This window comes from Pyrus communis, chromosome 13 (genome assembly GCF_041283825.1).
Source record: "Pyrus communis isolate YQ-2024b chromosome 13, ASM4128382v1, whole genome shotgun sequence".
NCBI classification, from domain to species: domain Eukaryota; kingdom Viridiplantae; phylum Streptophyta; class Magnoliopsida; order Rosales; family Rosaceae; genus Pyrus; species Pyrus communis.
The window spans coordinates 5,565,015-5,579,374 of NC_142577.1; the positions used below are offsets into that span (position 1 = coordinate 5,565,015).

At 41.4% G+C, this 14,360-nt stretch overlaps 1 protein-coding gene across 2 annotated transcripts; it reads right to left on the reverse strand.

Moving 5' to 3' along the window:
* Positions 1–8,503: 8,503 nt before the first annotated feature.
* On the reverse strand, positions 8,504–12,454 carry LOC137737621 (uncharacterized). 2 transcript variants are annotated; one of them, XM_088683291.1, is made up of 8 exons: positions 12,138–12,454; positions 11,498–12,019; positions 10,191–11,402; positions 9,756–10,080; positions 9,375–9,636; positions 9,035–9,283; positions 8,832–8,888; positions 8,504–8,703 (listed from the first exon to the last, which is right to left on the reverse strand). In XM_088683291.1, the coding sequence occupies exons 1-7, from the start codon at positions 12,261–12,263 to the stop codon at positions 8,840–8,842; spliced, it is 2,745 nt and encodes a 914-aa protein (XP_088539417.1). In that variant the 5' UTR covers positions 12,264–12,454; the 3' UTR covers positions 8,504–8,703; positions 8,832–8,839. The 2 variants fall into 2 exon arrangements, with proteins under 2 accessions (XP_088539417.1, XP_088539418.1); XM_088683292.1 differs by having other exon boundaries at positions 8,504–8,698; positions 12,138–12,389.
* Positions 12,455–14,360: the final 1,906 nt, after the last annotated feature.

Sequence of the window (14,360 nt, forward strand, 5' to 3'; positions counted from 1 at the left end):
TCAGCATGGTCGGCCAATAGTAGCCCATTCTCCTCAGTTGGAAATGTAGCTTAGGTCTGAACTGATGAGCTCTTCATACTTCTTAGTGAGCTTTTTCCATTGCATGGCTGGCCTCTTCTTCTCCCAAGCAAGCATTCCCTCAAAAGAACGTCGATAAAACGTCTCCTTGTAGTAAAGGAAGTGAGGTGCTCATTGTCTAACTTATGTGCGGTGCCTGGGATCATCCGCTAGCTTTCCATGTTCCAAGTAGTCAATCAATGGTTGCCTCCATTCTTCTATATCAACAGGAAGCACGGATATAATATTTGCATGTTCTAATGGTAACTCAGTGATGAGCAAGATCACCCACTGCTGGCAAACTAGAATGTTTACAGCTTTTCCTTCTTTCAACGTTACGTTTGAAGCCAAGTTGGTGAGAGCATCTGCCATTTGGTTCTTCTTCCTTGGAACGTGCTCTAGTGTGACGGCATCAAACCTTTGAAGCAGTTGCGTAGCCAACTAGTAATATAGGACAAGATCATCATTTCTTACTTTATATTCGGTTAAAAGCTGATTGATCACTAGTTTAAAATCCCCATATACCTCTAGCATCGGGATCTTCATCTCTACTGCTATTTGGAGTCCAATGATCAAGGCTTGGTATTCCGCGACATTGTTGGAACACAGCTCATTTAGGCAAAAAGAGTAAGGTAAAACTTGTCTCTATGGTGATACAAACACCACGCCTTCCCCCGCTCTATCCGTTTGCGCTGACCCATCAAAAAACATCATCTATGCTGGAAAGAGATTAGCATGGAACACTTCTTCATCTGGTAGGTCATCTGAAACTTCTTAATCAATTGGGATCAGGTTGTCTGCCTAGAAGTCTACTAGAGCTTGTCCCTTGATGGCATTTGCTGGGATGTAGATAATCTTGTATTGATTCAGAAGCAACGCCCATTTAGCCAGTCGCCCTATTAAGACTGGCTTTGACATGACTTACTTAACCGGGTCGGCCCATGCAATTAGGTGTATTGTGTATGCATGCACGTAATGTTTGAGCTTATGGATGGTGAACACAAGGGCAAGACACATTTTTCCTATTAGGGAGTAGTTCAACTCCGCCAGTGAGAATTCGACTGAGGTAGTAAAGCGCTCATTCTTTCTAGGATTCATTCTCTTACGCCAAGAGTGCTCCAACTAAACTTTCTTGAGTGTTGATGTATAATCTAAGTGGTTTTTTGGGCACAGGCGTCCCTAATACAGGTGGATTTGGTAAATACCTTTTTATGCTTTCAAAGGCATTGTGGCAGGCTTCGTCCCACGTGAACGGAACATCCTTCTTTATGAGTCAACAAAACGGTTGACAACGCCCTGCCAGGTTAGAGATAAACCATCTAATGAAGGCGAGTCGTCCTTGCAAGCTTTTCAACTCACATAGGTTCCTTGGCTCGAGCATACTTTGGATGGCCTTGATCTTGGATTAATCAACCTCAATGTCGTGATGTTTGACGATGAAGCCAAGGAACTTCCCTGACATAACACCCAATGCGCACTTCAAGGGTTCATCTTAAGGTTGTATTTTCACAACCTGTTGAACACTATTTGCAAATCTATCATGTGATCTATCTTTTTTTTGGTTTTGACCACCACATCGTCGACACAGCATTTGACATTCTTATGAAGCATGTCATTGAAGATTTTTTGCATGGCACGTTGATACGTTGCTCTGGCAAATTTTTAAGCCAAAAGGCATCACCTTGTAGCAGTAGATACCATTCGAGGTGAGAAACGCCGTCGACTCTTCATCCTCTGGTCCCATTCTTATTTGGTTGTAACCCGAATAACCATCCATGAAAGATAGTGCTTCTTGGCTTGTGGTCACGTCCACCATGATTTTGATGATTGGGAAAGGAAAATCGTCTTTTGGGCAAGCATCGTTCAAGTCACAGAAGTCCACGCAAACCCAGATTTGTCCTGATTTCTTAAGAACAATGACAATGTCTGAGATCCACCTATGGTATTGTACTTCTCGAATGAAACATGCCTCGATCAATTTATCAATCTCAGCTTCAATTTGGGGGATGAGCTCCGATCGAAAATGCCTCTGAGCTTGCTTTATTGGACGTACCCCTGGCTTGACTATGAGGTGGTGTACAACGATGCCGGGGTCCAGACCTAGCATCTATTTGTATGTCCATGCGAAGATGTCTTTGTACTCCAGCAATACTTGGTGGTATTCCTCCACTTTATCTGAACTCTATAGTGCACTGGCAAAGATAAGCTTTGGTTCTTCGCTTGTGCACAAATTGAGTTCCTTCTAGTCATCAATAGTTGTCTGCCCCCGTTCTTCGAGTTGCAGTGGAGCTTCTTTGATGTCTTCTTTAGAGACTTCGTCCTCATTGGCCTCTTCAACTGTAATGTGGTAAACACCTTGGACCATCTCTTCTTTGTCATCCTCTTGGGCTTGTTGGTTCGACGATTGGCCTCTATGTATGATTGTGCGTCATTTTACATTCAACTGACCATCTGCACTCACGTCTAATGTTGACCGACGTTTAAAGCGTGAATGGATTAGGCTTCGAATCTCATTGTTCTTGGCTATGCCAAAGGGTCTTCTTTTTGCAGAAATTGAAATTTTATTTTTCTGGAAGGCTATTTTACCGCTTCGAGTCTGTCCAAGGCTGATCCTCATGGAGGAAAGCCAGATTCTCTTTCTTGTCCATTTGGGTTGGTTAGCCCACCAAACACAGAACTTCGAGAGACAGATGCGCCGAGTCAATTGAAGACAGAAGTCCGGATCTGACCACCGATGCGATACAATGCAGAGGCTCGAGACATTGAACTGACCAAGCGATTGAACACTGAAGTTCATGGAACAAGCTTTGACTCTTCCTTATCTTCCATCACATTCACGCTAATGTGTTGAGTACTACCCTTTTTGTCTTTTCCTTTACCTAAAATCTTAATAGGTGTAACAGGTATAAAGCCAAGGCCTACCTTTGTCAGCTTGACTCCATAACTGCACTCCTTCAACTTTTTATCGGTTTTAGTGAGGTCGCACCTTTGTTCTCTGATAATGCCCAAGTTCTTCTTTCCGAGCTTAGAAGAGGAAGCGAAGTCACACTCGGCCCTTGCCATGAGCTTGTAAGCATTAAGGTCGAAGACGCCCTTAATCCTCTTGGTAGGAAGAAAACCACGCTCTGTTACGTTTTGCATCAATCTAACGAAACTTTGCAATGATGGCTTTGAAACATTTGAATTATCTAGCTTTGGTAATGGCACAACTGTGGTTACCTTCAAGAGCTTTACATCTCCTTTGTCCAGTTTTCTTGAATGCTTATTGTTTCTCTCTTTCTCAAATAGGGATTACCCAAGCTTTCTCCTTGACACTAGAATGTATCGGAGGACTGGTGTGTTCGATCCTTTTGGGGATGCTCCACTCTCCTTTGATGTCAAGCACTCTAAATGTTTGTCGCCACTTTTCTTAGGAAATGACACTGCTTGCAGCTTTTCCTTTATAGGCAAGGCTTTGCCTGTTGATTGGATCTCCATGGGGAGGGCTTCTGGCACTATGTCTTCATCCATGTAAAACTTGGCATCAACGAAATGTGACTCTGCTTTGGTGAATGGCTTAGTATCACTATGTATTGTTTTCACTCCACTTCTGTAGAATTTCAAGCATTGATGAAGAGTTGACGGTATAACTCCATTCTCATGAATCCAATGTTTCCCCAAGAGTAGGCTGAAAGAAGTCATTGCATTGATCACGTTAAACAACGTATTCAACTTTAGTTTTTTAATCACTATCTCGACCCTAATCGTGCCCATCACCCTTTGCCCACCTTGGTTAAAATCTTGGATTAGAAGGCAGCTCCAAGACAGCTCGTCTATTTTGATTCCTATCTTCATCATTGTTAACTTCGGCATGAGGTTTATGGCTGAGCCTCCACCAACGAGCATGCGCTCGACCTTTCGCTCTCTTGCGTACCCTGAGACAAAAAATGAATGATTGTGTGGTTTCGACCCTAACAATAGGTCTTCGTTGGTGAAGTTAATGACAACACATGTAGCATAGCACATAGCATATTTATGAGGTCGAAGTTCTAAACCTCCAACTTTGCATGCCTTTGACAAGTAGTTGTCGAGATCCATCAATGCTTTCGCTAATGCCCTTTGTATTTCGTCAGGCAGCTATAATGCTTCTTTCACACCAAAATGCAAAGGCACGCCTTCTGTTTGTGGAGGAACCTCCTCTTGCTTATTGATAGAATCCTTTTCACTTAAAGGTTCTTCCTCCTTAACCAAGTAACAAGCAACCGTGATTAGACTGTGTTTGAGGAATCCTTTGGGAAAGTACTCTTGTAGGGCCATTGGAGTTTGGTGCTTCCAGACCTTAGGCTCTTCTCTACGTGTCGGCTTTGTCATCCTTGCGGCATCTCTTGGTTGAGTCTTCGAATCATGACAATGAAGACTTCCTTCTTGCCCTAGCTTTCTTATGTGAGCAACTTACGGTTGCGATTGACGTGTAAGATCCCACATCGACCAACTGAGATGGGGTGATGTGCCTTATATGTACACGCTCCTCTCCCTATAGCACGAGGCCTTTTGGGAACTCACTAGCTTCCGATCCCATAAGAACTCCGAAGTTAACTAAGTTTAAGCGAGAGCTGTCCTAGGGGTGACCCCCAAGGAAGTTCTTATGCCGAAACCCAAGAACAAATCCATGAGGGCGTGGCCTAAAGTGGACAATATCTTGCTATGTGGACTGGGATGTGACAATTTGGTATCAAAGCCACTCTGCCGTTCGGTGCGAATGTATTGGCGAGGACGCCGGGTTCCCCTTAAGTGGGGTGGATTGTAAGATCCCATATCAACCAAGGAAGTGGGGTGATATGCCTTATATGTACATGCTCCCCTCCCTATAACACTAGGCCTTTTGGGAACTCACTGGCTCCATATCCCATAAGAACTCCAAAGTTAAGTGAGTTTGGGCGAGAACGATCCTAGGATGGGTGACCACCCCTCCCCGGGGAAGTTTTCGTGTTGAAACCCAAAAACAAAACTGTGAGGGAATGGTAAGCCCAGAGCGGACAATATCGTGCTACGGCGGAGGCGAGCAGGGATGTGACAATTTGGTATTAGAGTCACTCCTTGGCCGAAAGTGTGCCGACGAGGACGTCGAGCCCGTGAAGGGGGTGGATTGTAAGATCCCACATCGCCCAGGGGAAAGTATCCTCTATGCCTTATATGTACATGTTCACCTCCCATTGCAAGATTCGTTTTAGGAACTCACTGGCTCCAGATCCCATAAGAACTCCGAAGTTAAGTGAGTTTGGGCTAGAGCAGTCCTACGATAGGTGACCCCCTGGGAAGTTCTCGTGTCGAAACCCAAGAACAAATTCGTGAAGGTGTGGCCCAAAATAGACAATATCTTGCTATGCGGATTGGGATGTGACATGACGTGCCTTCCTTCGTGTCACTAATGTCCATCCTTCATTGTCATTAGTTGACAAACCATTAGGGAGGTCCATGTTACTTAAGCGACTTGGTTCATTCATGGTGTTTGTTATTCTCACATGAAGCACTTCATGTTTCCCTTTTGACGACTGTGGTCGAGGCTTGACTGGTGATAAACAAAGAGGCACCGGATCAAAGGATCCAAACACAATGTTCGTCGTGTTTACCTTTGCAGCCTCCTCAAGGTCTAGCTTGATTCTTCCTTCCTGAGCAAGTTTCATGATCAACTTCTTTAGCATAAAGCACTTGCCTATCGGATGACCGACGATGCAATGGTAGTTGCAGTATTTTAGATCATTCACCCGGTTCATTTCTTCTGGTCATTTACACTCGGGCAGCTTAATCACCTTTTTGTCGAGCAAATCTTCCAGCATGGTAGCCACATCGAAGTCAGGGAATGGGTAAGTCTTTTCTTTAAGCTCCTTCAAGGTGCGCTTACATCTCTCCTGGTCACCAAAAAGGTTCATTCCGTTTCTCTTCCTTCTTTTTACCTTTTAAGGAGATCTTGACGGGAGTTATGTCTTGTGTAAAGATTTTGACGAGCGTTAAGTTACTGCCATTGTTTCCCTGGTGGGTTTCCTTGCAACCTTTTCCACCTTTGGGTCAAAAACTTTGTCCTTCTTGTAGTCGGCGTTCAACTCTTTCTTTCCATAGTTGGCGATTCTCAACTCCATGTCGTGGGCATAGGTAGCCAACTCTTCAAAGGTTTAGGGCTTAATGCCTTGAAGAATGTAGTGTAATTCCCAATGCATGCCTTGTACACACATCTCGATCAGGGAAACCTGAGAGTCTGTATTTGCAGTCAAGACTTAGAGTGTGCCATCAGTTGATGTAGTTAACGACTAGCTCATCCTTCCACTGCTTTGTATTTGTAAGCTCCATCATGGTGACGGTGTGATGGGTGCTGTAAAAGAGATTCAAGAATTCTCGCTCCATCTGCTCCCAATTGTTTATGGACTCAAGCTCTAGGTCTGTGTACCAATGGAACACGTTTCCCTTCAAAGAACAGACAAACTGCTTTACGAGGTAGTCTCCCTCAATCCCAGCGTTGTTGCAAGTTTCAACGAAATGAGCAATGTGTTGCTTTGGGTTTGCCTTTTCGTCAAACTTCATAAACTTTGGTGGTTGGTACCCCGTCGGCATCCACAAGCTATCAATCCTCTTGGTGTTTAGCTTTGAGTACATCAGTGCATCCCTCGAAGTGCCTCCATATTGTGCCTTGATGGTCTTTGTGATCATGTCCTGGAGCTGCTGGATGGAAAGAGAGCCCATCAATGTAGCTTCAACGTCTGGTTTCTGCTTATCTCCGGCCTCGTTGGTCAGACGCTCCTCTTCTTTGCCAGACTCCTGGTCATTTGGATTCTTCCTTGGGTCAAGACCGACTCCTTCATCATGCTGCACCCCCAACTCATCCATGAGCGTAGCAATCTACAAGTCTTTTTCTTTGAAAGTTCTGGTCATCCTTGCAATCACCTCAATCATCTGAACCAGCTATTCTTCAATGGAGGTAGCGCCAAGGGTCATGACTTGTGCAACCAAAGGATGTGACTCTCTTTTAGACATTAAGGATGTTGGCGAAGTCTCATTCATCCATGCGGCGGTTACTGGTTAGTGATCTGCAATAAGCTCCTGCGCTTGAGTCTGCATCCGAAGCTAGTGACAATGAGCGCTCTCATGAACCTTTTAATGTGAACGAACCTTGTTAGCCGCTCTGAGGTGTCCTTGTGCTTACCACAGCAACATGTTGTGGTGCACCCAACGATGTTAGGCTGATGACGGGCTCATGCCCCTAATGCTCTCCTTGCTCCCTTATAGGCACCAACTTTGAAGTGGCATGTTGAAGAGTGGTGATCGCTTTCGCCTTGCTCCGGGTTGTGACGCCAATGGATTCTCCTCTCGCAGCAAGAGTGCTCAGGCTCCTTCCCTTGGTTGTAAGAACGGCTTGTTCCTTCTTTGATGCCATTGACTTCGAGGTGTGCTTGGATTTCTTGAACGGAGAAAGAAATGAGAGATAGAGATGGTCCTACTAGGCGTGCCAAATTTGTAAATACGAAGATCCTACGACAAATGAAACAAGAACACGTGTACAAAGAATATGTTTTTGTAAATGAATTTGTAAGGTTACAATCTCTTTACAACTTGATCCTCTGATTCGATCTCTGAGGCTTGTAGATGTGTAGTGTTATTGATCCAAGGGTCACGATGACTTGATCTTGGACGAGGGCCGCAAGGTTTGGCTCTTGGCAATGGAGGAACCGGCACGTATAGGGGTGCATGTTGGTTCTTGTGATGTATGGGTTGTTGATCCAAGGGTCACGATGACTTGATCTTGGATGAACAAGGGCCGCAAGGTTTTGGCTCTTGGCAATGGAGGAAACTAGAGAAGCCAAAAAATGCTTTTGCTTCTTTCTTGTTGCTTTGCTTTGAATGTGTGATTTTGGGATGTTTGATACCTTGATGGAGAAGCCTATTTATAGGCTTTGAGAATGAATCACCACCACAATTTTTTTTTTCTTCCCACCCATTTGTGGCCTAACTTATGGCCTAATTTTCCCAATTAATATAATTTTAAACTTGAAGTGGCCTAACTTATGCCCTAATTTTCCCACTTAATACAATTTTAAACTTGAAGTGTGCTTGCTTTGTCATTGCCCAAATGAGATAAACTTGTTTTGATCCGTAATGGATTGAAGTGTGCTTTCCTTTTCATTGCCCAAAAATGAGAAAAAAACTTGTTTAATCCTCCAAGGGTATTTCTTCTGATACCCTTCATGCACCCCTTTTCAATATGAGATGATTCGTCCGATTTCGTTGAGTCACACGCTATATGTACAATTTGTACGACACTTGGCGTATGCCATGTATGCTCTGGCACGTCGAAACTTTAATACGTTGGCAAACATTTATTTTACCAAAATTTCGATGCCTACAAATTTCACCCAACATTTTAACTTAAGGCCCGGAGGAGTACTGAACAATGCAACCCAACAGATGCCACTGAGTAATATAATAAAATCCGGATCATATACTTCAATAATAACTGTTTCGTTCGTTGAATTGCAAAATCAAGCGACGAAAGATACAATATAAAATTCTACTATTTTACGTCCAGCAATGACGACGATCTTCCCAAATCATACGATGTGTAATGGCTACAACTTCCGTCCTGAAGCTAAGCACAACACCTGCCGCAGCTGCTCTGCACTGTTCATAAGGTTCAATCGTTTGTCAATTGTCATACACCAAAGTACTTTTAGGAAAGTAAGATGGCTTAAAAGGAAATGCACTTCAATCTAATGTTTGTACATGAAAACTAGGAATTATTAATATACCTCTTTAGTCACCACCTTATCACTCTGCTGGACCTACCTCCGCGCCGAAAATTATTCCTGGTAAAAATTAAAGACAAATAATAATTACTACTAAATTACAACAATCAATGAAACCAAATTAGAGGGTTGTGTTTATCATTAATTACATATAATAATCGGTCATGCTACAAATATGGAATTTGTGAAGTAAATGGCGCACACACCTGTAAGTTGGAGTTGATGTTTCAGCTGTCCGATCAGTCAGTCTGAGTGAAGACAATGGTCTTGCAAGGAGCTCGATTGGATCATCTTCATCGCAACTCGATTGGGCTGCAGCAATAGCCTGAGCCAACTTCTCATCCTCATCAGCATTAAAAAAACATTCTCGTTTCTTCGCGTCAAGAATTAGCTTCTTCCAAATTGAGTTACTGTTAATCAAGGTCGATTCGTTCCCCAGTATCCAAAGACAATGCCTGCACAGACATAAGAACGAGTAATTAACTTTTAAAACCACCAATTACTCAGACAGTGCTACAACTGAGCTGCACTTCGTCAAAGAAGTACCTTGCACGTGTTAGAACCACATTTGCTCGTTGACGATTGGAGAGGAATCCCACAGAGCCCTTTCCATTACATCTGACAGTGGATATAATTATCAAATCCTCTTCACCACCTTGGAATCCATCAACAGATCGCACGCTTACGGAGAAGTCTGAGCCAGCCGAAACTTCACTATACTCTTTGACTCTCTCTTGAATTGCATTAACTTGAGCTGCGTAAGGTGATATTACCCCAACACTAACCTTCTTTTTTGTGCGAGTGAATTCTGTCAAAAACAAGAAAAAATTAAGAAAACTAAATGGTATACTCTAAGAATGTTTCGAGCAGCATATATATTCCAAGAAAAATTATGAACATAATCAACTAGCTTACAACAATAGTAACCTTTGTAAAGGCTAGAAACTATCTCATAAACCACAGCAACCTCAGCCACGTTTTTCAGACTATGCCCGCGATCAAATTCTTCTTTCCCATTTGCTATGTTTATAAATGAGTAGGATCCGTACATTTTTCCATCAAGGAAGCACTTGTTGTAGCTCACTTCACTGACATTTGGACCATCTAATATCTGATTGTCGTAAAACTCCATTTTTGGAAACAAGCTGATTGAAGGATGCATCCTGTACTGGACATTGAGAAGGTGCTTCTCGTGTCCCAACAGTACAAGTCTTTCAAACAAACTTCTTCCCAATTCAGCCTTCTCGGAGATCTAGCAGTTTAGTGATCAAATATATTCAGTTGTTAAGACAAATTATATATATAAGCTTCTAATTAATAATATGAATACCAAAGAGCATGTAAGAAGGATAAAACTGAAACCTGGCTTTTAACCACTGCAGGGAGTTGCCTCTCATCTCCTATGAGAATAGCATGGCGAAGACCTGGTAGTTGTAATGGAATTGTTGACTCACATTCTTTAAGCTGAGCAGCTTCATCAATGACTAACAATTCCAGGGGCACCATTCCGTCTGTATGCAGTCTGTCAGAGCTTGATGCGGTACAAAATATTAGGCAAGCCTTTGCCAGGCACAAATTTCTTATTGTTTGTGCATCATTCGAACTCGGAACAGCAAACGCACGAAGTGACTTGAGAGTACGAGTGCAATCTTCTTGAAGTAATTTTAACTGCTCATTAGTAACACCAGCCCAACTAAATATAGATTTAATCGACTTAAGCAACCCTGCAACTCTGATCATGTCTTTCACCACCTCAAGTGAAATGCAAGATGTTGGCAAGTGAGTGTACAAATTTACCATACAAACTTTCAAATGCTCACCAATGAAACCAAGACGGTTCTTCACAAACTCCTCGAACGTCAGAAAATCATTGTCATCATCCCTTGTTGAGCTGCTATTTTCGCTCTCTTCATCATGCATGTCATCCTTAATGTGTTTTTCCTTCACAGACTTCTCAAGTGTCAGAAAGTTGTTCTCATCATTCCTTGATGAGTTGCTGTTTTCACTTTCTTTACGTTGCTCGTCATGCTTCTGTTTTTCCTTTATGTACAATGAGTACTGCTCCTCTGGATTCTCAAGTAAACTTATCATCAATTCTAACCAATGATTCCATCCACTCAACGGGGAAAAACACTTGGTCAGAATACTAATACGCCTATCAAGAAATACCTCAAAAAGATCACTATAACTACGAATCTTCATTCGCTCACCATTCCCAAATAGAATTATGTCCCCAAGCCCATACTTATCATACTCAAGAGACTGGTTAACCAACCTCACGAGTCGATCTGTAACTTCTAACACAGCGATATTGGTTGGGGCACATGTTAGTGTTCTGCACTTGAACTTATAGAGGGCAAAGAGTGAGATGCTGACTGTCTTCGTTTTCCCAGTCCCAGGAGGGCCCCATATTAGATTGATGGAATTTTGGTGTTTGCATTTACTCAAACTGATAGAGTTTAAAACTGCAGCTTTTTGAGATTCATTTAGATCACACCACATTTCTGGCCATTTAGTCGAAAGGGAATCAAAGCACTTTTCTTTAGAAAAGCAAATTGTACATGAACTCCCACCCTGTAATACACAAACATAAAAGAATTATTAACAATCTAAAATGAATAAGCAGGTTTAATGCACATGGTGTTGAAGGAATGACAGAAGATTAATACCTGTGATGAACTGGGTTGTACTTGCAACAGAGTCTTAATTAGATTTGTGTTTGCGTCATCTGAATTCAAGGCTTTCCATACACGAATATTTGTTGTCATGTTCATCAAATAGACAGCAAACATTGTTTCCCTCTTGCCCACAGTATGCGTGTATCCTCTTGAATCGATATGCTTTGACAAGAGTATTGAGAGATTATTTACTCTAATTTGATGAACATACGCAATGAGATACGAATTTCTGGACCTGTTCAAATGATCAACGCATTTTGGTTTGGTATCAGTCAAGGCAATGAGATCTCCAACCTGTGGCACATACGTTCCTACACAAGTAACATCATAAAACAAGTCTTTACGAGGTCCATGATTCTCAGAAGCCGTAACAGTCAGAAGTTCGCAAGTAGGTGCCTTTGATAGATTCGTCATGCTTGATAGTAGATCAGCATGTGTTTCCTCAACAAGTGAAGGGATGAAAGATTTCATGTAACTCATCGTGGTAGAAAATGTCTCAGGAATCTTTGTCACCTGTAAGTTGAAATGAAAGGAAAATTGTCGTTGTAATTTTACAATACAAGCGACAAGTACATGATCGAATAAGAAAGAAATTAGTAAGAACCGGACAGTGGACACAGTACAAATTAACCTGATTTTCGTAAAGCTTTGCATTGAGAACATCCTTAAGTGACCAAGAGAATACGACATTGATTAAGCCTCGACCTGCTGCAAATCCATAGTTATTCAACTTATTACTCTCCTCCAGACGATCCATTACGTACAAATTGATCGATCTTCGGATGATAGTCGCAATGACTCGAGTTTAATGAATATTGATGAAGCCAATGGCTTCAATTAGCGTGGCTCTCCTTTTTATTTAAAGTATGTACTGAAATATTTTGCTTAGCAGGTAACTTGACCAAGACTAGTAATGTACGGGCTACAGAGAGAGAGAACTTGCCAGCCAGTGGGTATCAATGTTTTCATTTACTTTATGATTCATGTGCTTTTTCTTTTTCTTCCTTTTTTAGGGGAAAATGGCACAGATACCTGGACACCTGTAAGTTGTAGTTGATATTTTGCTTAGCAACCAAGTAAAGGACTCAGGAAAACTTGACCAAGACTCGTAGTCTACAGGCTACAGAGAAAGAAAACTTGCCAGCCGCAAGGTATCAATGTTCTTTCGCTTTCCAACAAATTGATTGTACTGTAATACTAATCAATGAAAACATACATACATACATACATACATACATACATACATACATACATATATATATATATATATATATTCTAACCAGAGCATCTGTAGGTCTTCAGTTTACGTGTCCAAACCACCTTAACCGATGTTCTCCATCTTATCTTCAATTGCGGCCCTCCTACTTTATCTCGGATATCCTCGTTCATTATCATATCCTTTATGTGTGCCCACAAATCCAACGAAGCATTATCATCTCTGCTACACTCATTTTTTGCACGTGTTGATTTTTGACCGCCCAACATTTTGTACCATAAAGCATTGATGGTCTTATTTGCCATCCTATAAAATTTTCCCTTAAACTTTAGTATCATACGATGATCACACAACACATCTAATGCACTCATCCATCCAGCTTGTATTCTATGGTTGAGATCTCCATCTAATTCTCTGTTCTTTTGCAAGATACATCTAAGATACGCTTCACTCTTTGGTACTTCCTGATCTCCAATCCTCATCCTATCTCATTTGGACTTCTATTGCCACTGAACTTGCACTCCATATACTATATCTTTGACCTACTTAAGCGAAAACCTTTAGATTCCAATCCTCATCCACATCTCATAGGGACCTTAAGTCCTTACCTTTTTGCGTTGGTAGTGGACAAGTTAACAAGACATACTCAAGATGATATCCTTTGGTTATGCTTTTCGCAAATGATATAGTGCTAATAGATAAAACATAGGAGAGAGTAAATGCAAAGCTTAACCTTTGGCAAGAAGTGTTGGAATATATATATATATATAGCAAAACAATCAAACAAGCATGCCAAGCAATCAAATATTCGACTATTGTTATTATTTCTCTAATTCACATTATAAAGTCATAATAAACAAATAGAAATTAGGCTAGAAATATAAATTAGAATGAATTTTATAAAACTCTTGCCCAAAATGAAGATGTTTTCGGTTTGGGCTTTTTTTTTTTTTTTTTTTATAAATGCTTAGCCAACTCCCACTAGGCATAAGGGTTTTCTTGATAGCCCCACCCAAAAACTGGCTTAGGTTAATCTCAACGTTCTTGTAGTCTTTGTTCTCTTTCCATAAATATATAGGGTCTTAGTGACAAGCTAAGTAGTAAGTCAAAGCTAAGCCAATTTGAATTTCCCTCTTCTCGCTCTTCTCCACAAGTGAATAGTTCGAATTCATCTCAATCTCTCTAGCACATAGATCATTACCACAGTCTTTACCACAGTCCATCTCTATCTACAACTCCTCCACAATCATTAGCTTCTCTCAATTTTTTAAGTCTTGTGTATATTTGAATTAGTTGTAATTAGAGATAACCCTCTTCTGTAACAACCTGATCATTTGTAACTCTATATATTCAACGTGAAGCCTAACTCATTAATTCATTCAATTGAGTTTACTCATTCAAGCATTCTTACTATAGTGAGCATTGATATTTTTCATGGTACCAACGAGATAAAGTCTTACGACATCATTTGAATTTTCAATTTTTTATTCTTTCTCGATCAGAATAATGGAATGGAAGGCACTACAAGAAAGATATACCCTTTTTCAAATCGCCCCTCAAAGGCAGACGTTCATAAAAGGTTATCGAGATTATCAGTCTTTTTAGTGGGGAGGAATAGTGTGGGTGCCCTATTCACTC

Excerpts from the sequence above, each read along its gene's own strand:
- LOC137737621 (XM_088683291.1), bottom strand. The coding sequence starts at position 12,263 with ATGGATCGTCTGGAGGAGAGTAATAAGTTGAATAACTATGGATTTGCA. Across the intron at positions 12,020-12,137 it reads CAAAGCTTTACGAAAATCAG|GTGACAAAGATTCCTGAGAC; the intron begins GTTAATTTGTAC and ends TTCAACTTACAG. Across the intron at positions 8,889-9,034 it reads ACATCAACTCCAACTTACAG|GAATAATTTTCGGCGCGGAG; the intron begins GTGTGTGCGCCA and ends AATTTTTACCAG.